Source organism: Phoenix dactylifera, chromosome 12, assembly GCF_051530095.1.
Source record: "Phoenix dactylifera cultivar Ajwa chromosome 12, Ajwa_hap1_PhDact_Kaust_v1.1, whole genome shotgun sequence".
NCBI lineage: Eukaryota > Viridiplantae > Streptophyta > Magnoliopsida > Arecales > Arecaceae > Phoenix > Phoenix dactylifera.
The window spans coordinates 22,884,688-22,910,119 of record NC_143201.1 but is presented as its reverse complement, the minus strand read 5'-3'; the positions used below and the strand labels follow the sequence as shown (position 1 = coordinate 22,910,119).

Below are 25,432 nucleotides of genomic sequence, written 5' to 3'. Positions count from 1 at the left end.
TATCCGGAAGATATTATTTAGATTCTTTGATTCTGCATACGTATCCAAAATCTATCTAATAAATAATTAATATAGGACTAAACATAGGCCTGCATGGTCCCTATATGTCAAACTTGGCGACCCTTTCTCCTAAATCCAACCAATACCGAGCCATCTGTCAAAATCCGGGCAAACTCTGGAGGAAGGATATCGCCTTGCGGGAATAGAAAGTCCAGCCCTCCTAGGTAGCCAGTCAGTTCTTTTCCCGGAAAACATGAGAAACTGCACACGTTGGGAATAATTGTTTCCAAGCCAACATATCCTTAAATAGCGGAAGATCAAAAAACCTGCACGTTTGGTTCGCAGGAAAAGGAGGGGAGAAAGTGTGGTCAACGGAAAAGTAATGAAATGCCTCTTGTTTGGTTGGAGTTTTCAAAGGAGAGAGATGGAAAAGTTGTATTCCCATGGGAATATGATTCCCACATTTCATGGGAAAGTCTTTTCCATGAGAAACATGGGAAAGTTACTTTCCCATAAGGTGGGAATCACTCCTTTTTTATTTTTTTCCAAAAAAACCCTTCAGCATTAAAGAAGCATTAAAGAGGCATTAAAGACCTAATTTTTATTAAGGGCATAACAGGAATTATACATAACTTTCCTAGGAAAGTGGATGGTCAACTAAACATAAGCACTTTGGAAATTTGTCACTTTCCTATGGTTAACCAAACATGCCAAAAGTACTTTCCTAGGTATCCTCTTCCTAGGAATCTGATTCCCAGGAATCATATTCATAGGAGGAAAAATACTTTCCGCGAACCAAACGAGCCCGTAAGAAGATGGATTAGAAATTCACGTGACGACCGTTGTAGAATCCCCTCGTAGGATAATTTCATGCCCCTGGTTTATCTTATTTCCTCTTTAAATCTTTATGTTTAGATTTATGCTTGGTTGCATCATCCTTGATAATAAAATGAGGGGATAGCTAGCTATCCCTATTCTTGGATATCCCTGTGAATGAGGGATAACACAAAAGTTTATTTGGGTGCAACAAATACTATTTTCTGTGGTTATAACGAGAATAATGACAAATGGTGTACAGAAAGTGTAAAGGGTTAACCACCTTTCCAGGCTGTAACGAGAAATCCATTTCACCCCTACTCTTGCGGTAGTTTTATCCCCAGACCAGGAATAAGAATTTTTAGCTGTATTATCTACGGCAAGAGATTTGTTGGAACACACTGTCTGTTTCCTGTTTTAGTTTATCTTAGCCACGTGAACCGCACGTGCCAAATGCACAGTAATAAATCACCTCAAAAAGCCAACGCCACTTCCTCGCCGGCGGTGAGGAATTCAGTAATAACCCCCCCCTTCTTTTTGGTTCCTTTCTATTTCTCCGCCTAAACCCTCTCGGAGTCACTTATCTCCGAAAGCCTCCAAAACCCTCCCACTAGGGTTTTGGATTGGATTCCGGAGCCCTTCTCTTCGAATTCCTACCACCGGGGGTGTTTTAGACCGGCCTCCTCTACTCTCAGGTAAGATCTCGAGCGCTAAAACTCTACATTCTTATCTCCTTCACACAATTTTATGGCGATTTCATGCAAAAAGATCTGATTTTTATTCAAAAATTTGACAAAGCAGTGCATAAATTTAGGGGTTTTAAGCGGTGAAAACCTAATAATCATCCAACCTTGCTCTATTTTTTTAATAAGATGTTGCGGGGATTTTATGCAAGAAGAGTTCTAATTTTTATTCAGAGTTCATAACCTAGATGGATTTATGTATTTCTTTGCATCCAATAGTCGTCGAGTACCGTTCAAGATTATGTAAACTGCGTTTTAACATCTCGCTAATTGGCGATTTTTCTATTTCTTTCTCCTTCTGGGATCGTTAAATTATGAATCAATAGCACTTCTTTCTTTTTCTACTTTCTCTTTTCTGGGAACTCACAGGATCTGTAATATTTTCTTGTTTCAAAAAAATTAAATTCTTTATCTTATCTTTGTTTATAGGAGTTCAACAGTATGGCATCCCAATTAGCTCGCGAGTGGTTCGGAATCCAGCAGTTTCCGGCTGCCACACAGAGCAAGTTGCATGAATTGCTGGGGAAGCTGAAGCAAGAGGTCTCTGCATTCTTCTTCACAAGATCTTGTCGCAATGCACTATCTATTGCCTTCTCAATAATTGTTTCCTATCCTTTTTTTAGCGTATTATTTATCTATTTATTTATTTATTTATTTTTACATATGGTTCCTTCAAGGATGTGAGTACATTGACGATTCTGGTGATGGGTAAGGGCGGTGTCGGGAAGTCGTCCACCGTGAACTCCATAATAGGGGAGAGAGTGGCTGCTGTCAGTGCTTTCCAGGTTTGTTGTTCAACTCCCGAGTAGTCAATTTTGGGTGTTAATTGTCTCTGATGATGATGGGTTAATAGTGTTTGTGTTTTCCTTGATATGTTGTTGCTGTTGCAGTCAGAAGGATTGCGACCAATGATGTGCTCACGCACGCGAGCAGGGCTCACTTTGAACATCATTGACACTCCAGGACTTGTGGAAGGTGGATACGTCAATGAACAGACTCTTGAAATCATAAAACGGTGGGTGTCAAAGAAGAATTATAAGTTGTAGTCCATCAATCTATCTGTAAGATGACAAATCATGGCCAGATGTAGTAATGCGGACTTTATAAGTAAACCAGGTTATGTGTGATTAGATTAAACAAAATGTTGGTTGGGTAGGGCATATTCAATTTTATGTACAGGGGATTGCAATATAACTGCTAAAAGGATATCCCCTTAACGTGATGATAGCTCCTAGAAACTTTTTACAAGGTGATATTTCCAAAAACATCTGTACTTGATTATCTGTAGTCTGTTTCCTTAGAATTTATATCTTCTCCAGTTCATGTTTTCATCTGATCCTTCGAGTTAAATCACCCACTGTCTAGCCAGGTCAGTCATACTCATCAATTTCTGGTGATTGAACAAGATAATGCTGGAGTTATGGTCAACCTCATATCCATTTGATTAGTCACCATGGATTTCTGGTGATATACTGGAAAGACAGGACAGAAACATGAAGTGGAGAAACTACTACCTCTTGCCTAATATCTGAGAGGAAAAAAATTGGAAGCCTTTAGTAATTAGATTATTTATTTCCCTCCTGCTAAAGTGCTCTCTGATTTTCTTATTGTAGTTTGCTTCATGCGATAAATAGGGTTCTTCTCTGATTCCTTTTTTTTTTTTTGCTATGCTTAGGCTGCTTGTTTATGTCATATAATTTTATATAGTTTGAACTTTGAAGCAATATGAACTCCAATATTATGCCAGGTTTCTTTTGAACAAGACTATCGATGTTCTTCTGTACGTGGACCGGTTAGATGCGTATAGGGTGGATAGTTTGGATAGACAGGTTATTAAAGCCATAACAGATACATTTGGTAAACGAATATGGCAAAGAGCTTTGGTTGTATTGACTCATGCTCAGCTGTCACCACCAGATGGAATGAATTATGATGATTTCTTTGCCAAACGATCAGAAGCACTTTTAAAATTCATCCGCTTGGGTGCACGTATTAAGAAACAAGAGTTCGAGGTATGAAAATCTTCATCTTGTATGTTCATCTTGGATGTATTCTTCAGTATGATGTTGCTTTGTGCTACCAGCCTGCAATATGTTATTTGATTACACTTTGCAGCTTCCTTTCATAACTGGAAATGTTTATCATACATCACATGGAACCTGTCTTATTCTTCTGATGGATGTATTACAGTTTGCATATGTTTTGAATGTGCCCTGGGTTTGGGCATTTATGAGTCTTGCTATCTAGTTTTGCTATAGAAACATTTTATGCTGTTTTCTGTTAATTCATACTTATATTATATAACATGAGGATATGTTTTTTGACTGGAGATATATTCTGTAAATTGTATTGATAAAATAAATTGTGATTTGGTTGGCACACAATGAACTTCTAGTGCTTAAACTATAACCATAAATATAAAACTTTGCTTGCTTAACTATTCCTATGAAGGGCTCCCTCCGATGTTGTTCTTAGCTTTTTCAAGCTATTTTTACAATCTTTATCTCTGTAGCATAATTCTTTCTCTCCTTTTTGTTGACCGTTGCAAATAGATCCTAGTACCTCTACTTATTGGTACTTGATTGGATTTTCATTAACATGCATACCATCTCAACCGGTTCTCTATCACTTCCTAAAATTGGTGCAATTCCAGTTTCTCCAGTAATATACTTGTGCAAAATGTGCAACAATGTTGCATCACTTTTTACCAGAAGGAAATCCTTTGCCACCTGTTGGTTTTGGAAGATTTAGTTTTAGACCTTGGAGTTCTCTGAAGTTCAAGGGTATTGAGGTTCTTCAAAGGTTGAGATGGATGAAATAACAAGGAGTCCCTGTCACTTCTATCCACCTATATTAAGGTTTTTTTTTTAAAAAATATATCTTCATCTATGATGACATTCTTATTAGCATATTCAATAAAATGAAAATAATCAAACCATGTTATTTGAAGATTTGTGGTTTATCTTGGGCCTCGTTTGTTTCCATATATTTTGTTTTCCTTTTGATTTTTAGGCTCTTATTACTAAGAAGGTTTTCCTTCATGTTTTTTTAGGCCTAGCTCTTTTCTCAATCACATCATCATCAATAACTAGCATACACAGCTAAATGTTAATAGCACAAAGAGATAAAGGCTGGAAATTGACCTGTACAGCACATTTAGTCGAAATGCTTGTCAGTGTCCCAAAATGCTTGTCAGTTCAATGAGTAATTATCTTATCCAATGACCATCAAATAACATCTTTTGGCGCTCAGGATAATCAGAAGCCTTTGACCATCAAATTTATCCATAATTTTCCCGACTCCGAGTAAGCAAGTAACATGTTCTTGCAATTGACCTTCTGAATTTATCCCCTTTTTTCACTAGGAAAATCGAACCATGTTGATGCTATGCGATTGTTCCCTTTTTTCAACATGTTTATTCTACCACCTTGGCACATAACTTTATTGATGGGTATAATAATGCACGGAAGTTTGCTCTTATTGATGGCTACAGAATACTTAATTATTTAACATTTTATTATTTTTTAGAATTCTGACTAAGCGACTGGGAAATCAATTGATATCTCATCTGGCCCCAATGCCATAGCTTTTACATCCCTGTCACTGTGATCTCAATGCCATTTTTTGAAATTGATGAAGAAGAGTCTAGCAATTCCCATACAGTGCCACTTCTGAAGTAGCGTGCTCATTCAGCACTTGTGGATATAATATACCTTTTTTAATGACCCGTTGTTCACCAAAATCCTATTATCTCTACTTTTAATAAATCTAAAAGTTGTTAGTATATCTAGTTCCAGTGTCTACTGAGCTAATTATTCATGTTTTACTCTCTTTTTTATATCTCAACTTATCATATAAGATACCATAATCTGCATCTTGAATTTATTTTTGTGAAACTTTCTTAACCTCTTTATATTCTTTAAAAACCTTATCTTAATTGAACTTTGCTACGATATAAAGTAGGTCCTCCTATTCTTGATTGAATCTTCTGCCTCACCATTCCACCAGAAAGTTGATATTTGTGTCTTATTTTTTTTTCTTCCTTTCTTCATTTGCATCGTAAGCACCTTCTTTCCAGTCCTAATTATTGTTTGCGCTGCCCAACTAGGTCAAGAAGCATATTTTTCTTCCTGTTATCACTTATCACGAAAAAGTGTTTCTTTCATTTTTGAAGATTATGTTTAATAACATTTTTCATTTTTGAAGATTATGCTTAATAACATTTTCCTCATGATCTGTATACTTGCCAACTCTTCCTCATCACATGACTCACCCCATCTTTTGGTTATTATTCTTCTTTCCCATGTAAAAGCCATGATTTTTTAATCAGGAAAATATTTGAACCCAAGGTTGCATTCTTGTATCAATGTTTCATTTCTTTCTAGCATTTAGTCGTTGCACTCTTAACAGTTGCAACTTGAAATAAACCCATTTTTGAGATGGCCATTAAGATGCCTTTTGGCTGACTTATGTGCATGCAACTAAGGAATCATCAGGTAATCTTCTGCACCTTTTTGTGAACTATATATTTGTCTCATACTGGCAACTTCTTGTGCAATTCCAGATCTTTGCTTTGAAGGACTTATATTGATACATATAGAAGATAACTGTATGAAAGGTGAATAATGGACCATGTGATATTTTTATGAAAGCAATGCAGTGTTGCAAGTGATCTGATGTATAATGTTATTTATAGATGCAAACCATTATGTTGCCTCATATTACAAGTTATGGACTTTTTTTGACCAATGGTAATATCATCTTTCAGCCTGATAAAAGCCCGTTACAACCTGATTGGTATCTTTACAAGGAAGATAATTGAGGTTCTAAAGTTGATTATCAGGCTGAGTCAGCCTTGATTAATCAAGTTAAATTCACGCTTGGTATGAGAAATATTTGAGCCTGAACAACATGATCCATCCCTGCCAGATGGTTATGCCAGACCCTCCCATTTGGATCCCCAACATTGTGGGATACAACTGATGTTGGGGGCATTCTATTGTACGCTACCTTTATCCTTGTCTGCATTCATATTTATCTATATATGTACATCATTTAGCTGGCAGTAGGGAACTCTTCAAACTCATCCTTAATTCATTTGTTGAAAAGGTTATTAAGTGATTTGGGGGCTAAGCTTTGTAATGATATCTTGAATTCGTTTTCTTTAGACTCTCTGTTTTCAACAACACTGAATCTGGTCAATGATATTTCAGTATATGGTTGCTTGCTCCAAACATGCTATCTAATAACAGCATCATTGAACTTTTAATTGTCTTGTAATTGTAGCGTGTATAACACTTATTGACAATTGGTGATAAGCTTCTCCAGTAGGACAAGGGTGCGAAAATGGTTGCATGATCCCTAAATTGTTAAAGAATCGAAAGTGCCACCAATTCTTTATGGAATAATCATGCCAGTGGCCAATTTTCGTCATGAAAAAGTCCATTGGAAAATTTTGATGTGTTAGTCAACCATCCAGTGAAGTTTCATTCAATTTATAAATACCTTTTTCCTCAGTAAGATGGCAAATTAGTGCTTATCATGTCTGAACAGCTGCTTCATCTCTCAAGTTTGGTTCCTTCATCCATGTCTAAACCGCAGAAATCTCATATGTCTGTACTAATAAAGGTATTTTATTCAGTCCATTTTATACATTGAGCTTAGCTCAAAGATTTATATTGATATTGGTTAGTTGGCATTAAGGGTTTTTTGAAGTATCATGTGTTTGATATCAAAATTCTACATCCTCGAACAAAATTGGTAGTTCATTTACTTGAATTTGTTGATGTTTTGTGCATGACGTATGAGCTGTACTACAGTTTTTAAAAGATTCCACAATAAACTAGTTTCAAATAAAAGTTGGGGCTTGATTATACAATAAGAAAAAGGACATCCCAATGCATGAGGCTCCTGCTATTGCGGGATCTGGGGGAGGGTCAGACATATCCAACCTTACCTCCAGCTACTTTCTTGTTTCAAACCTGTGACATTCAGGTCACAATGGATCAAACTTACCATTGTGCCAAGGCCCATACTCTGGCTGATTATATGATGATGACCCTTATCTTTTGCCTATGTTAGGAATCTGCCACTCCTGTGGTTTTGGTCGAGAATAATGGGAGATGCAGGACTAATGACAATGGGGAAAAGGCATGTCCAATTCCTTCCCTCTTCTTGCTGCTTCTACATCTCTTTCAAGTTGAGTTTGTCTCGGTCATTTAAAGTATTGTACTTTGTAAACAGATTCTTCCTGATGGTACTGCATGGATCCCGAACTTGGTGGAAGTAATAACAGTTGTTATCTCAAATGGGAGCAAACCGATTGCGGTGGACCAGAAGTTGATTGAGGGCCCCAACCCAAATGAGAGAGGAAAGTTCTTCATACCTCTCATCTTGGCTTTCCAGGTCAGCTTCCATCTTGCATTAAACCATGCAAATCTGAGACACAGAATTTCTCTTGCAGAAATGAACTCATCTACTATTTTCCCTGATTTCTGCTATGTTTCAGTTTTTTTTTGTGGTCAAAGGGATCCAAAAAGCCATAAAGCAGGACATTGCAAAAGAAAGCAAACCTCTTTGGGAGCTACGTGACATGGGCTTGGCAAACCGGACATTCTAGAAGTTTTAAATCTTGTTACGCTTGTTTTTTTCCTTTACCTTTTTGGGCTTTGCATCAGTTCTTTTCCCTTTTTTTTTCTGCTGCTGTTCTCACACCTTGATGTGCCATTAACTGGGTTTATAGGAGTATCTAAGTTGGGCGGCCGGTGAAGATTTTCTTGATGAGGATAATTCTAATACTATTGTTTTGCAGCATCATAGTTCGATGGTCTCTCAATTGTTATAACCTTCCACTTCTAAGTGCATTTCTGTTCTGTTACTCGGGCTCTTTCTTCTTGTCTCTTGGAACAAAGGAGAGAGCATAAATTGCCAGTTCTTTTGGAAGAAATGAGAAAAACTTTGTCTTGTGCTTCAGGAGTCATTTTTGTTAAGCCAAGACCATTTAGGCCAATTGCCTTATAGGAAAATAACCCCTAACATCGTCTTGCCATGCTCTCAAATGTGGTGCATTGTGAGTGATGACAGTCCTCATATGTTGAAAGGTGTTCTTAAACTTCTCTCCTTTTAAATATTTCTAAGGTAGGTAAAATGATAAGAGGATGCATCATAATCAAAATAGAGAACTGTTAGTGCAATCGTAATGATTGTAGCCTCTCTCTTGTTGGTTGAGTTGGTTAGACAGCGCAAATAAGACGAGAAAGCTCTATTTTTTTAAAAAAAAATAGGTTAACAAAGAAAGATTTCCTCAACTCTGTAGGTTGTTTGTTGATTTTTACTATTATAAAGCTCATAATATTATAGTGCATTTGCAGAAGTATCAGTCCTATCTTGACTTCTTTCAGAAAGCCTTCTCATCACTTCAATCATAAATGAAGATTGGTCAACCTAACGAGAGCAAATTTCAACTCCTCGCAGACGCTTTCAAAGTTCTCAAATATCACAATTTATGTGCCAAAATAAATAACAACCAGCTAAAGTCTCAAGTATCCCACACCATATGCATTCTAGATCACTGCATAGAGGGTCCATTGATAACCTGCATGTAGAAGAATGAGAAATCCATGTAATAATAGTGCTAGAGTCCCCTTTCTAACCATACTTGTGTAGCATGGCAGACTTCTACAGTATAAAATAGTCCCATCCAAGCTCCCATTAGTTCAACAAGAAGAACAGAAGATGAAGAGGATAGTTGTCTTCCGGCTGCCATGATTAGATTACCAACATGATCTCTAATAACACAAGCCAAAGTATCTGTGTCTCCTCTTTTGCCCCATCAAAGTTCACCTTTAATACACAAGCCAAAGTATCTGTGTCTCCTCTTTTGCCCCATCAAAGTTCACCTTTAATACTCCGACCACCCAGCAAATGACTCTATTCCTTGACTAGTAATAAGGGTGTCTAGCAGATTCGTAAACATGTCCATATAAAATACATATAGCATTCTGAACAGATTATTTGGGCTGACATTTTATGAATGAAAAACTCTTTGATTTCTAGCAAACCAGAGGAGCCAAACCATATAAGCATGGCTAGCCTTGACATCTTCACCTTTGCTTTAGCCAAAAAAGAGATCAAAGCTGACAAAGATGAAGGTAAAAAACCAACGATTTATTGCAAAGGGATACTGAATAATAAGATGCTGTGGATGCTCAATCGATTGTGGACAAAGATCGCATGATATGTGCTGATTAGAAAGAATACCTCTTTCATGAAGCAAGGATTTGCATGAAAGCCTTAACTAAGCCTGTTTCCATCAGAAAAAAACATATCCTCATTGGCACCTTGCAATTTTCAGATCCACTGGAACTGGGCATCAAATAGGGCTGTGTGCTTGTGATCAACCAAGTAATACATCTCGCTCAAATAAATTATTATTAGATCTGATAGATTCCGAGCTTAACTGATCAGACCAAGTTCCCTTTGCCAAAGGAATATGGGTTATTTGGTCCATCATCTTAGTGTTGAAAAATGGGGCTAATAGATGCAAATCCCCAGTTCCTTTCAGTAGTTATAATGATCAACCACCTTCAGATTTGATAAATCAGCATCAACATTTAAATATGTAGGCCATTGGCTCAAAAGAAGTGAAGTAATCCATGGATCAGTATATAGGCATCTAGATTAATTCCAACGCCCACGAACCATTGAAAGTGATTCTGCATTTTGGACCCATGCCTACAAATTAATTTTATGCTATATAATGGAAGCATTTCTTGGTTTTTTATAAGCCAGTCAAGATCCATTGAGTTTATAGCATCAACTACTTTAGACCGTCATAAGTGTGGTTGTAAAACCACCTGAGCAGCTAGTTTACATAATAAGGAAGATTAGGTAACGCAGAGGCTAGCAAAAAGATTTTAATGTTGATTTTGATATATAAACTTCTATGTTGCAAATATATATCACATATCGTTATTTGTTGTCCACCAACAAATTGTGCTTGCGGCGACATCATCATCATTATGTTGCCATCAGAATGATGAAATACACTATTCATGTCTCTCAAGCTGTAATGTTTAACATGCATAATTTGCCCTTAGATACCAATTGGCATCACTTTCATTTGTCTATTTTTATAAATAAAAAATTATTCATTTGTCTAAATAAAAGGAACTGTTCATAACTTTGGCAATATCTAAACAAAGGAAACAAGAGGCGCAATGGTTATTTTCACCTCAAAAAAAATCAGCTCTTTGTGACCAATATATAGAGGCTCATAATGGGAGGGCCATTATAAAGCCTTGTTTAGTAGGGTGTACGTGCAAAACTGTTAGGAGACAAGGGTTTTATTTAGAATTTTAAAGCTCACTTTTGTAGTTTAGACTGCATTTGGTTTGGGAATAAAGAAAAAACTTATTCCTTTAGAAATAGTTATATAACCAATTATACCTATTTTAATTTAGCTGCAATTTCTAAAATATTTTTTTTCTAAGATTGCCCTTTGTCCATCAAAATGTATGCATAAATGGCTTTATGCCAACAATAATTTATGATATCTTCCACTTGGAATAGTTATATATCCATACATACATACATACATATACATTCATACATATACATACATATACACACACACACACACACACATATATATGAATAAAGAATGATTGGCATAATATTTTTTATTCATGCTAGCCTTTTAAATATGGTGGTTTGATAAGTATAGTGCATATTTCAAGCCATAATACATACATACATACATAAATACATACATACATACATATATATATATACATACATACATATATATATATATATATATATATATATATATATATATATATATATATATATATATATATATATATATGAATGAAGAATGATTGGCATTATATTTTTTATTCATGCTAGCTTTTTAAATATGATGGTTTGATAAGTATAATGTTTATTTCAAGCCATATACTAGTCTTATTCCCAAATCAAATGCTACCCTAGTGTCTCTAACGAGCTTTGGGCTCGAACCAATGGACATACTATTACTTGGGGCGCTCGAACCAATGGACATACTATTACCTGGGGCGCTCAAATGGATTTGACATCTAAATATAGCATGTAATTAAAATGTGTTTATATCAGAGGGGAAAGAAATCCTATCCTTTGTTTCTTAGATCCTCCTCATTATTTTCTCCCCCCGTCTTCTTTTCTTCCACCTCAAAAATTACGGCTAGGGTTAGTGTGTCTCCTCGCCCTCGATCCAATCTGTCACCCTCTACAATTCTTGTCCTTCCTTTCTTCTAAAAAAGAGCAATGGAAGCTGGTAAAGGAAAATGTGAGATATCGATCGACACTATTGTCTCGCCTTTTCTCAGCAAATGCTATGAGATGGTGGATGATCCATTGACAGACCAAATAGTGTCTTGGGGTAAGACTAACAATACCCTCGTGATCTGGGACAAAATCTCGTTTTGTCAGGATGTCCTCCCCAAATATTTCAAGCACAACAATTTCCTTAGCTTTGTACGCCAACTAAATACCTATGTAAGACCCTCTTCCCCTCCTAAAATTTTCATGATCGATTAGATTTTTTTTGATATTTTCTTGATTATTTTTCTGGGAAGATTATGCATGTGCTGTATGTGTAATTCGCGATTTCAGATTGAGAATTTCTGAGAGAAGAAAAAGGAAATGAATGGGGGAGAGAGAGAGCCAGAACCCATTCACATGGATAGTCAAATTAGGAGACAAGTAAAAATATAGAGATTTTCGCTGTGAGTTTACTTTCCATGTATAAAGTGATTTGGATAAAAAATATATACATACACATACATACATAAATACATACCATATATGTGTATACATACATACATACATACATATATTTGCATATATGCATGTGTGTATATATGTATGTATATAAACATATGGGTATATGTATAAATACATATACATACACATATACATCATGCATACATACGGATATATAAGTACACACATACATAAATGCAAAAAGTGGAAGGGAGGAAGAGCACATTCCTATTGACCTGATTTGGAGCTAGATCGGGTTAGGTTAAATAAAAAGACAAACTGTCTGCAAACTAAAAATCATGTATCTTGGAGAAATCTTGCCTATGTATCCAGTGGTGACAAATAAGCATCATTATTTAATACACAGCAAGGTACTCCCAAAATGCATGAATTTTTGTTTATGTGTGGGTAGATATGATCTACTACATTCAATAGTTTGGCCTATCATTATCGTACTTCCGTGTTTTGATCATATGATTGGATCTAGCTTTAAATTTGGTTCACTGGAGCCTAGTCTCTCTCTCTCTCTCTCTCTCTATATATATATATATATATATATGTATATGTATGTATATGTATATTTTTGTACATATGTATATGGTATACAGTATTTGTATGTCTAACAGTTTAGTTTCATCTTTTCTCTCATGCCTGTGAATGACTATGATTTAAGCCTCCTATTTTCCAACATGAGAATATCTCATTAGCGTGCACACAGACATACAAAGAGAATATTTTATAATTCCTCAGATTTTAATGAAAGATACGCTCAACTGAGAACCAGGATGAGGTCACTTCACCAAAGGGCTCAACAAAGTTGAAATTATAAGCAGAAATTAAATAGAAACTAATTAACTTTGTTGCGATGTAGCAGTAAAACGAAATAAAAATATCTTTTTATTTAGTCAAATATCGTCATCTTTAATTGACTATTGTAGCATGGATAAGATGCAGGCCAAATTAGATTTGGAAAAGAAAATAGACCAGATTCCTCTGCATCAATAGTCGTGCAAGCCAGGATTGCCCCTCGTCGCCGTCTCCAGTAGATCAGGTGGGACCCAGTAGAGCTTGGAAATTGGGTGGGTCCCACCTCTGAGGAAGGCATTTAAGGCGCAGCGGGTAAGCCACTCTCGTTCGGCGAACTTTAACCAGTCCCAGGCTACTAGCGAACGCTCTTCCCCCAACTCGTCGATCTCCTCTCCCCTCTCTCTCCTCTCTCCCATCTAGGGTTGGCCGATTAGGGTTTGTCCTTCTCGTCGAATCCAATCGAAGCTAAGCCCTCGCTCCTCCGATCCCTTCTTCCTCAGGAGAGCGGAAATGGAGGTCGAAAAGGGCGGGGGGGGCGGGAGCTCGCTGGTACCGGTCGTACCGCCGTTCTTGAGCAAGTGCTACGAGATGGTGGACGACCGGCAGACGGACGGGACGGTGTCCTGGGGCGAGACCAACAACAGCTTCGTGATCTGGGACCCGGCATCATTCTGCCGGGACCTCCTCCCCAAGTACTTCAAACACAGCAACCTCTCTAGCTTCGTCCGCCAGCTCAACACCTACGTGAGGCTCTTCCCTTTCTCCTCCTAATAGACGTGATCGGTTGCTCTTTTATCTTTTTATTATTATTATTATTATTTTTGGGGATTTTTATGAGTTGGATCGGTTTAGTCTTGCGACCGGATGGATTCTGATGTTTTCTTTGCTTGTGATGTTTTTGTTGATGAAGTGCACAGTCGAGGTTGGTTGAATTCCGTGCAGAGGAGTTTCTTGCTCGGTTAAGGATTTGATTAGATGGAAACATGATTGATGCTTTTCTTTTTCAAGAATCTAAAGTTGAACATACTGTTATGAAATAAGAAAGAAAAGGAAAAAAGAACTATCTTCTTGATTTAAGTGTTGGTTTTGCAAGGATTACAATTCCGTTTATGAGCATGAGCATGTGCACATGCGCATAACCATCAAAGTTAAGGTTAGTTGAATTGCAGAGCGAGGATTTTGCAAGAAGGGTCATGTCTGATGCTTATTGATATCTTTCGCCACTATTGATTACCGATAATCTGATCTAGTTGATTCAACTGTTAGCTTTGTGAATCTTGATTAACTTCTATCCAAGTTGACTTTTTTTAAATTCTTTTAGAAATGTCCATATATTATTTAGGTTTTTTCCTCTTCTTCTGAAACCTCTTATGGTTATTGAGGTATCCTTCTAAGCTCATTTCCCTGACACAGAATTATATATGCAAGATAAAAATTTAAAATTTTGTCAGAAGAGACAACTGGGTTCACCTAATGACTGGTGGAAAATTTGGAGAGGTCTAAATTTTGTTGTGCTGTAGATTCAGGATGCTGCTATTTTGTGTCAAGTGACATTTCCTAAATGAGTATATCACTAGGTTGTTAGTCTTTGTTACTTTTCGGTGTATACGGTCTATTTGTGATGCTGTTTATGACCTTGCTTGTTCGCAATATGATATTATTCTGTGATAAAGGATGGATTTGATGGTACACAAATTAAAGATTATGATAAGACTATTTGATCTCATTCAGGCTCATTTGATGATCAAGATACTCTCACACTGTGCAATACTGAACATGTTCCCTTGTCATTGTGGATTAGCAAGTGACAACTTATGAAACATAACATTTAATTATAAACTTTCATAAGAGATGTAAGTGCCCTCATAAGAATCAATATTGCATGAAATGGCTGATAAAGGCTTCATTTCTTCTCATATTTGTGCATAGATGCCTCTTCCTAAAGGGTTTTTCAGATGGTGTCCTGTATCCAGCTGTGCTAGTCTATTTGTTGAGCTGGGCTAGGGATCTGTCTGGAAGCTGAAGTCCGTTAAGGGGCCAAAGGCCCAAAGACTTTTTTGCACTGGTGATATTTTAGTGTCAATCAGTAACCTTTATATGCATTTATATACTAATAAGCATATAGAAATGAGATAGATATTTAAGTAATACTGCAAGAATTGTAAAGGAAATAATTGTATGCGAGTATGGGCACTAGCTGTGACATTTCCTTTAGCCCAAGTATTGGTATTTACAATTATTATGGGCATGAAAACTAGTGTTGTTTTCTAAAAATTGCTGAATGCTGATTCCATCTGCATATGTGGATGACAACAGGAAGATGGTTTGTGTTAGGCAACATCTAGCTGTAAAAGTCAGCTCAAACATTGAAATGAATATGATTAAATTTTGTTGAACATTAATGTGCTAGTTGCAGCAAGATGCAACCTGTTGTGGGAATGAATAATGATGTGATGAAGGTTACGAGAAAATGATGGCAAGAAACATTTTGGCCAGCTCTTAGTGTTTGTTGTTTGATGATTGTGATTTTTCTCTTTTTATGTATATGGATTGTTGATAGTAAGTGAATTGTGAAAGGAGAGAAATTGAACAGGAAAGGAATAAAGATTAGAATGGGCTCAATCTTGGTTCATGTGGAAAGAGTAATATCCAATCTCGGTCAATCTTGTACACTGTTAAAGCTATATTGAAATAAGAAACTGTTGCAAATGTTGTAAACCACCATGTTCACTGTGGATTGTGTGGACTGTTATCTGTCTTTTAGGATTCCATGGGAATTCATTTTCATAAGCAATCGCCTATTTAGGTAATTTGAATTGCGGCTTTTTGGTTCAACTTCAATGGATTATGAGTTGACAGTCAGTATCTTGATGTTTATGTTATTTTTAGTCAGTTAGGTTGCAAGGGCTTTTATAAACTTATTGTTCTATTGTGTTGTATAAATGATAACATTTCTGTTAACAGGGTTTCCGAAAGGTCGATCCTGATAGATATGAGTTTGCAAATGAGGGATTTCTGAGGGGCCAGAAGGATTTGCTGAAGACTATTACAAGGAAGAAGCCTATCCATAATTCTGCTCAACAGCATCAGTCGGAAGGGAGAAATTCATCTGTAAATGCATGCGTTGAGGTTGGAAAATTTGGGCCAAAGGAAGAAATTGAAATGCTTAAGAGGGACAAGAATGTTCTCATGCAGGAGCTGGTTAAACTCAGGCAGCATCAGCAAAACACTGACCATGAACTTCATATTTTGAGACAACGTATACAAGGTATGGAACAGCACCAGCAACAAATGATGTCTTTTCTGGCCATGGTAGTCAAGAGTCCTGGATTTTTGGCCCAGCTAATGCAGCAGAGTGGGAATACTAGGTGGACTGAGGCAAATAAAAAAAGAAGGCTGCCTGCCCTGGAACAGGGTGTTGTTGGTGGTTCCCAGGCTTCATCTGATGGGCAGATTATCAGATACCAGCCTTTTGTGCCGGAAACCTTGAGGCCATCTATGTCACCGGTACCAAATGCCGATGTGTCACCCAATTTACAGCCCATCTCTAATGGAGTCAATGATTTGTGCACAAATGTGGATGTCATGTCACTTGGGGCTAACTCTTTGCCACCAGTGGGGGATCTTCCTCTGTCAGAATATTTTGAACAACTTTTAGCCAGCCCAATATCAGAGAATGATGGCCAGATTGAGCCTTGGTCCCCAGAGGTTTCAGATTTTATGTGGGATTATGTTTTACCAGAACAAGAATTTCAGATGGAAACATCACAAAACATGGTTCTTTCGAGTGAACAGATTGGAGGGAATCATCAAGCATCTGCAAAAGATGACAGGCAAAAGTAAGTTCAGTAGACTCCAGATTCAAGAATGTAGACCATCTCCTGGAATATATACATCCCTTTCTCCCTCCATCCTTCCCTTTGGGGTTTCAAATAAGTGTGTTACATGTGCCTTCACTTTGTTTGGTTATTAATAATAAGGCTGTGATTTTGCTTTTTTGAAATCTTTCTATTACAAAATTTTAAAAGTTTGTTTTACCGAAGTATTAAATCTCAGACCAAGTTTTCTCTGTTGGCTTTTCAGCATTTCGTAATATGAAAGCGAGATGACTGAAGAAGATATGGTAGAGGGATTGATAGTGCTCATGTGCTGGTGGATAAACTGGTTACCATGGAAAGACAGATGTTGGTGTAAGGCCAAATATGCAAAGCTTTTGACATGTGTATAATTACATATGATTAGACTTTGTTTGTCTTTTTTTTTTTGATGATCTGTTTTTTGACATACATATTCATTATATGGTAATATTTATCTGAGTATTTTTTTCCTTAAAAAGTTGTTATGTTGTTACATGCCCTGTATGTGTGGTAATCAATAACATACCCCATTTCACCAGTCTAGGGTATTAATGAAGATTATATGCTACAATAAGACCATCACTAGACTAATGTAGTTCTAGAGATCCAGTACTATAGAACTAAAATTTTGTTGTAAATGCACTAAGTCATACTCATGATTTATGGTTTTTTTTCCCACTTCTAAATAGTAATTAGTGAAACACATGGAGAAAATCAGACTTCTTATTTGAAAATTGTGGTGTATTTAGTCAATAGAATCAGTAAATTGTTCTTATGGTCAGGTTTCATAAAGCCAACCTCAAATGGGGGGAATATGCCTCTTGATTATGGATTTGGTTATATTATGAGAGGGCTATGCTTGTTAAAAGCCATGCACAAACTTTTTCACTTGTATCTATCTTTGAGATCAGATGGAGTTAGTTTTGTGGCATCTTCATCTTTTATTTGGACCTTCCAAGAATGTGTTATGTTGTAACATTCTTACGACTTTGACAATACATACAAATAAGGATGAAGACACTGGCTGTTGAGCTATAAAATGGTAGAACTGTTACAGGGGTACTGCATCTCCTCAAGGGACAAGGAAACTGTAACATCCAAAATGCGCCAATAGGATGTCTGAAGGAATGTTTGCTGATGAATATGACATGATTCTAGCCAGGGCCTTGTTGTCTTTTGATTTTGAAACAGAAAAAAAAAAAAAAAAAAACAAATACGAGGCATGAAACATTTTTAGTAAAGACACTTTTTTTTTTATAAACGTTGTTTTTGAAATTTCTAAAATTTTTGGAAGCAAAAATTCTCTGCTTCTAAAATCCTTGGAATCTAAAACAACAGAATAGGTTATTCCACACCCCTCTTCCTCCCATCCCTTCCCTTCTCTCCACCTCCTTCACTGTCAACACCACTTGACGCCGCCGCCGCCATCATGTCAACCTTCATTGCTACCACCATTACCACTAGTATGGCATACCGTCACATTCCCTCCACCATAACCAGTGCCCTCCACCATCGTTCGCTACCACCACCACTTGCCACCACCACCACACCCATTGTCTCCGCCAGTGTCAGTGTCACCACTGATGTCACAATCATCAAACATATTTATTTTGATTCCTTAGTTCAAAAATGAAAGCAAATCTAGCTACCATATATATTCTATTTCAAAATGTTGAAAGCAAAACAAAAGCAAGCAAAACAAAGAGGCATATGCAATAAAATATAATCTGAATCTGAACCAGCATGCTTTATCCCATTGATGTGTTTTTTTATTATATTTGCCATCCTAATCATTATAATCTATTTCTATCTCCTTTTTCTCTCTGTTTTTTCTCTTTAAACTCCCCAGAACTTGATTTTTTCCCCTAGATGTCAGTCTTCTCATTTGAAACTCTCACTGAAAATTTTGAACACCTTCTCGTTCAAGGCGACATGCAACTATGATAATCTGCAGTATATGTCAGCTTACGATTGGGTGAATATATAATCTACATATTGGTGCATTATAGCAAGAGAACAATTTAGTGATATGGACTTGGTAGATCTGTTAGTGTAGGTCTAGTAATATTTTGGTGAAGCTTTGTCAGATTAGAGAAAGTTGAAGAAATCTTTGAGAATTGGCCAGAGAATTTAGTGAAAAAGAGGTTGACTCAAGAAGGAAAAAATTGTCGGATTATTGAGTTTTGAGTTATGAGGATAAGACACTAATGAAAAGATAGTCAAGAAAAGGAAATATAATTGGAAAATGGGGGATGGTGTTGTATTTCAGATTGAGGGTGAAAAGGATTGGAAAAATCAGGGTTTTAGGTTCCATGAGAATTAGAAAAGAGATTTATGATATAATTAAGCAAATTAAATATGTTGTGCAGATATTTAATGTTTTTTGGTTTGGGGTGGGTTGCTTTTAAGATAAGCCTTGACTGGACTTGGCCTAAAGAGTTAGAAATTCATTCACAGGCCTTCCTGTTAACATGGTTTGTTGGGTGTCTCATACCCAGGCTGATGATGGGGAAATATGGTTTTGGAATCACGAATGAAAGAATTCACTCGATAAGCAAAATAATATTTACACACATTATGTATGCCGGAGATTTTTTTCATGTTCGTGTGAAAACAGACTTATTGCTTTTAAGATTTTAGTTTTAGAATTTGGGTCTGCATGTTTGTGCATGTTACTGAGAAGGGAGTCATGCCTGACACTTTAAGGGGCTCTCTTGTTGTCTGTTATTTTTTTAACAAATAATCATAAAACTTGATTCTCTGCAAAAATAGGTTTTATGAAAAACATGGGAAGACCCATGTCTCACAAAGCTTTTTTTCAGGTTTCATGACCTGCCACTTTTGAGCAAACAAATTTTCTCTTGTATGAAAAAAATCCAGAGTAGTTTTTTTTTGTAAAACTCATTCATTTAAGGTTTTGTATAAACCTTTTTTAGTAAAACTCATCAAATAAATGGCCCCTAAAGAAGTGTCCGTGTGATTTTATGGCTCCTGTAGGGGTGCCTTGGAGATCGACAACAAACTTCTGTGCTGTGAAATATATAATGGAGCCATTGAAGTGCAATCTCCATTCAAGTCACCTCAGCCATATTTTATGCAATGGAACTAAACACGCAAAAACCACAACCAATTATGTTTCTTGTTTACAAATAGTTGGAAGCAAAACAACTAACTGGCTTTTTTCCATGTTTGTAAAAACAGGAAAATCGGCAATGCGAACAATGCACTCCTAATTAATGTGGAAGTTTCAAAGTCGCTCTGTAGATTGCTGTTCCAACTAAAACTTATCCAATATCCATTTTTTCCCTAAAAAATGTATTTTTTTAGTTGATTTGTTAATAAGCTGTGCCAGTTATCCTCAATCCTCGTTATAAACCTTTGGTGTGATGAATGTGTTCCATCATTGTATTTTTTGCAACTGATTCCCATATCTGGCCTGCGTTTGTTCACTGCATTTAATTATTATAGTAAAAAAGAGTAATCTTATATTATAGAAAAAAAGAATAATCTTATGGGAGCCATTAAGTGTTGCTATAGAAGTGGCTTATATAGGCTTGGCTGTTGTTCTGTTTCCAAAAGTTTATATCATGGAATTTGAGTTAAAATTGATTAAAAGATACAGCAGATAAGAAAAAAAAACTATTTAGAGATATGGAACGTACTGGCGCGTATTTGTGTGCATGTAAAATTGCTATTTAGAAGGTTCATGTATTTGGTTTGTGCAGAAGGGAACTATGGAAGAGCGACCGGGTGTTGAAGTTTTCTAGTGATTTATTTGTTTGGAACTATTTTGGTTTATTGACCGCTTGCATGTGCCTCTTTAGGCAGCAAGGAGAGTTATTTAATTATTTTTCTTTTTTCTGTAAATTCTGTTTCTTTTTATGTTTGAAGGAGAAAGATAATATAATTACTGCATTTCTATCATTATTTTTAGAAAGGTTTAAAGAGCCCTTCATGTGTTCAATTGGACAGATTGTGAAAGGAAATGTTTTAATTTTTTGTTTGTGATAATTGGGTTCCCTTTTAGGAAAGGTAGTGATAAAACTGAGTCCAGATGTCAGTTAGATTGTTGTTAAAAGAGAAACAGGGATGAGAAGGATATAGATTAAGACTGCCACCATATTGTGTCCTTTTGCTTTGGACACTTCGAACCCTTGGAATGTTTTTGTTACATGTAACTGGCCTACCTCCAATCCTGTCACTGTGCTGGTCCTTTTCCAATGCTGCAGTTACAGTCACATGTAAGATGTAACTGAGCTTCTAAAGGCAACATAAGTGCTGCAACCTGACCTATGGTTGACCTATAGCGAAAAGCATTCTAATTCAAGTTACAGTAGCTGACGGTAGTTGGTGGTATTGACTATATCTACAAATGATTGTGATCTGTTGCCGCCTTTCCATTTTTATTGCAGCTGCAGTTACTTAATACCTTCAGTTGCTAGCAGCCAAGTGGGTGCATAATCATTGTGTCCCTCTTCTCTCTCTTTGCAAACAGCTCCCAGGTTGCTAAGTTTCTTTCTAATTGTCTCTCAAGTTTAAGGGAGTATCTGATCTAAGTCATCAAAAACTACCTTTTTCTTTTTACATGGCACATTTGCTATCCATTCCTACCACTTTGGAGTATCAGCGTTGAGAAATATTTTTAAGAAGATTGAGTTAGAAATTAGTGATTATAGTAAATGGAGAGTTTATTGTGTGCTGTGGATGTATGCTGCTTTGGAAGCTACACTTCTTGGACCATTGGGCCTCACCAGTGTTTCACTCTTGTCGCTTCATTGCCAATTAACTTTTATCACCTAGGTCCAGTTAATTCTAGTCTGTGCTGTTTCTTATTCTACAAGTTTGCATTGGCAAAATTATTGTCCAAAGATTCTCTGTGCAGTGCTGCTCTAAGCTTTCTTCTCCTTCATATAGTTGCCTATAATCTTCAATATAGCTTCTCCTTATAAAGTCTAATTAATATAAACCCATATTAAACTAAAAAGAACATTTAGGAATTGTTATTAATTGATGACTTCATTAATGCCTATCTAGAGGCTTGAGTAAGTTTCTATTTTCAAAGACTGCAATCTTTGTTTTAAATTACTATTTGGAAAGGAAAATTTTGAAGTTATGTTTGGAAATCTAAGATGTGCAGTTCATATTTCTTTAATCATAAAATGTCGTAAATGGCATATTGTCCACATCATGGGTATTGTAATTGTTTTATTGGTTTGATGTATCATACCTCAAGTTGTACTGCCTTTGCAGTACATTTGTCATAGCATGCATTTGTGCCTACCATGACATGCGATGTATAATAGGGATCCCTCAATATAGTAAGTATAGATAGAGTGCATCACTCAATATTCTAAATGCACTGACACAGAGGAAATCATATTCATTGATGCAATCATTGTATCATGTATTGAAGCTAATGTCTTACAATGCACTAAACATGTGGTGGTAAGGCACTTTGAACTAGTCATATTATACTAGGCATAAAACAGGGCTGAAGTATGATGCTTTGAGTTATGGTAATCATATCATAAGATGTGTTATCATTTTTTGTGATGCTGATTTATCAGATAGTGGATATATCATGTCTTCTACTGCATCAATGGCATATTCTCTTCATGAATTGGTATTGTTGTGTACCAATGTGCTATTCATGTTGTCTGTTTTAGATTGTGCGATATACTACTCCATGTCTTGAATATGGTATCTTGTGTAATAATGATGTAGCACTGTCAATTTATGCTGTAGAAAAGTTTTATTTCAAAATGATGTCTAAGTTTTTAGATTCTTTTTATTAAAGCAAGCTCCCTGCTCATCACTAGGCCATATATTGCTTGTGAATTATTTGCACAAATTATTTAATTTAATATGCATTTGGTCCTTTTAAAGGAGAGAAAAAAAAAGCAAGTTAGCCCGACAAGTTGGCAGGGTGATATGTGAAAAGACGTTTTACAGGTTAGTATCATGGAAAAACGAAAGGTATATGTTTTTATACTCTTGTTGAGTGTATCTGAAATTCTTTAAAAATTATGTTTTGGTTTGTGAACTAACCAAGCTGAATCTGGTTATTGGCTAGCTAAGCTTAACTCAAGTTAAGCCTTCTTCAAACACAAAATATGAAGCTTGAGCCTTGAACCAGAATGAATATCAGAGATCTTAGTTGGACTGATGTTGAGCTGTGTTGTTCATTTTTAACTTGATTATATATTAGTTTGTATTTAATTCATATAACTTGTTAGCTTAATTAGCATAAATTATATATTAACAAAAAAATTCAGAGCTTCATAAATATATATTTATTGATGTAGCTTTGCCTTAGCTTTTAGCTTTGAACCTTTCAACTGAAATGTGTGCTATGGAATTCTGGACATGGGTAGTTTATCATAGAGCCCAAGCTAAGGAAAAATCCTGAATCCAAGTTTGGGTTTAACTTTCGGGTCTAATAAGAATATGGTGGTGATTTTTTTTGTGTAGGAAATTGGATCAAAATCCATGTCTTGTGAGAGTTGAGCACATAAATTTATTTTTTAGTTGATAACCTGTAAATTGAAATTTTATATCATCAAGTAGTATGGCAAGTGTTCTGTCGCTCGTATATCGAATGATTCTAATTTGAATTTTATTACCAATCCATGCTGACTTGGCAAAAGTTGCATTCATCATCATTCTTACGTCCTGTTAAGAGACTAAGAGAGCTGAAATGCATGATGCTGATGAAATTTTTGCACCTGCTCCTGGTTAGTTTGATGATAGAAGTGGTTTTCAGGTGCATAGGTGACGACTTTTGCAGGTAGTGGGGCTCTAGAACCTTTGGACCAGGCAGAGGGAAACTTCTGAAGCACCAAATCATAGTTTAACATGTAATAAATGTTCAGTGAAAGTTGAATTTGTTAGGTATCATTATCATTGGGTGCTGGAAGGCGTCAAGTTAGTGCGTCAAGTTAGTGCCTGACGTGTAGTCGATTGTTATTGGAGGCTTAATTACAAATCAAGACCTGATATACACTCATTTTCCATTGAAAGCCAAATTTGGTATTCTCTGATCATATGAGGTTGAAATGCCCTCTTTGTTGATTGTGTGAAGTGCCAAGTGGACTTTGGTACATAAGAATGAAATTTTGCTCCTGGAATCAACTGAGTTTACATGATCAAAAAGTTCATTTTACATTGTTATTTAATTGGTGGTGGTTCCCTTTTCTGTGAAGAAGCAGTTCTGAATTTTCAGTTAGTTACTTCCCTGTAACGGTTGAATAATTTACTGCCTTAAATATTAATGCAGCAAATTATATTATCTTATCTACCGTCAACATTTTACTTGGAGCAAACTTATGATTGAATAACTTCCATATTCTCTATCAAAAAAAAAACTTCCATATTTAAATTGAAAATCATAGCGTCCATAAAATGCTCTATGCATGCTTCTGTTCTTGGTGTTATTTGGCCAGATAATACTAAATTTTTTTTTCATGGTTTAGAGTTTTGTCAGAAGTGAAGGCTTGCAACAGCGTCAATGCCGGTCCAGAGCCCAGATGAGAAAGGTGGAGGGTTGACGCTGACTGATGCTTTCAACTGAAATGTAATCCATGATAAACATGATGAATGCCAACTCCTGCGACAACGTACGCAAGGAGCCTGCAGGGTCCAAGCATTCTACCTCGCAAAGCTGCTGTATCACATCTGACCGGTTATTGGTGAAAAAACTGAGTTCAAGAAATAACAAGAGCAGTCAGAGTATGAAACCTCGTATAAAGAAAAACTTATTCAGATGCTTTCTTTTTGTTAGTTTTAAATTTTTCTGTAGAGTTGGGGTTGTGTTATATCTTCACATCCAAATTCTATACCTTCCAATTCTTTCTCCACCATTTAATTAATTTATTGATATTTTCGGTATGAGGACTCTAATAAACCCTATCAACTCATAGCTGGTGTCTCTGCTTCTTTTATGGAAGTATAGTGGCAGGATGCATATTTCTTCTATTTATTCATTTAGGGGCTGCTTATTTTGCCTGCAGTTGGGCAGTTTGCGGTTGCAAATGGCGTAATTGAATATCAGATAACGAAGATGGTTGTTTGGATATATGTAACTATAACTACTTGCTATATTTGTACAGCAAAAAATGTTCAAACTCTTGAAATTGCAGTTTTAGGCAAAACTAGCTGTAATTCCAATTTGTTGCAATTGAAAGCAGCCCTCAAAAGAGAAGATATCTCTAGGCCGATCGCTCTGTCCACTCCATTTGCTGCCTCACCGCGGCAGCCTGTAGGGCGTATTTGAGCTACATATATTTACTGATAAATAAAATATAATTCCAATACGTATCAACTCGCGCATCTGGTGTAGTGGTATCATAGTACCCTCCCACGGTACTGACCGGGGTTCGATTCCCCGGATGCGCATTTTATTTATTT

At 36.3% G+C, this 25,432-nt stretch overlaps 2 protein-coding genes and 1 non-coding gene across 6 annotated transcripts; all 3 read left to right on the top strand.

Moving 5' to 3' along the window:
- The first annotated feature begins 1,313 nt into the window (after positions 1–1,313).
- On the top strand, positions 1,314–8,377 carry LOC103723519 (translocase of chloroplast 34, chloroplastic-like). The gene is made up of 8 exons (XM_008814489.5): positions 1,314–1,511; positions 1,989–2,099; positions 2,237–2,344; positions 2,450–2,574; positions 3,307–3,571; positions 7,641–7,709; positions 7,803–7,964; positions 8,068–8,377. Exons 2-8 carry the CDS (start codon positions 2,001–2,003, stop codon positions 8,176–8,178), a joined length of 939 nt encoding a protein of 312 aa, XP_008812711.3. The 5' UTR covers positions 1,314–1,511; positions 1,989–2,000; the 3' UTR covers positions 8,179–8,377.
- Positions 8,378–13,494: 5,117 nt separating this feature from the next.
- Positions 13,495–24,913, top strand: LOC103723318 (heat stress transcription factor A-1-like). 4 transcript variants are annotated; one of them, XR_003383254.4, is made up of 5 exons: positions 13,495–13,913; positions 16,134–17,008; positions 17,253–17,359; positions 22,913–22,978; positions 24,499–24,793. XR_003383254.4 is itself a non-coding variant. In XM_008814241.5 (3 exons), exons 1-3 carry the CDS (start codon positions 13,680–13,682, stop codon positions 17,260–17,262), a joined length of 1,119 nt encoding a protein of 372 aa, XP_008812463.1. In that variant the 5' UTR covers positions 13,495–13,679; the 3' UTR covers positions 17,263–17,360. The 4 variants fall into 4 exon arrangements, 1 of the variants encoding a protein (XP_008812463.1); XR_606618.5 differs by lacking the exon at positions 22,913–22,978 and having other exon boundaries at positions 24,499–24,913; XR_015972263.2 differs by lacking the exon at positions 22,913–22,978 and having other exon boundaries at positions 16,134–17,105; positions 24,499–24,913.
- A 436-nt stretch (positions 24,914–25,349) lies between these two features.
- TRNAG-CCC (transfer RNA glycine (anticodon CCC)) lies at positions 25,350–25,420 on the top strand. Its single transcript has one exon. It is a non-coding gene; the product is annotated as a tRNA-Gly (tRNA).
- The last annotated feature ends 12 nt before the right edge of the window (positions 25,421–25,432 follow it).

Excerpts from the sequence above, each read along its gene's own strand:
- LOC103723519 (XM_008814489.5), top strand. The coding sequence starts at position 2,001 with ATGGCATCCCAATTAGCTCGCGAGTGGTTCGGAATCCAGCAGTTTCCG. Across the intron at positions 2,575-3,306 it reads ACTCTTGAAATCATAAAACG|GTTTCTTTTGAACAAGACTA; the intron begins GTGGGTGTCAAA and ends ATATTATGCCAG. Across the intron at positions 7,965-8,067 it reads CTCTCATCTTGGCTTTCCAG|TTTTTTTTTGTGGTCAAAGG; the intron begins GTCAGCTTCCAT and ends GCTATGTTTCAG.
- LOC103723318 (XM_008814241.5), top strand. The coding sequence starts at position 13,680 with ATGGAGGTCGAAAAGGGCGGGGGGGGCGGGAGCTCGCTGGTACCGGTC. Across the intron at positions 13,914-16,133 it reads TCCGCCAGCTCAACACCTAC|GGTTTCCGAAAGGTCGATCC; the intron begins GTGAGGCTCTTC and ends TTCTGTTAACAG.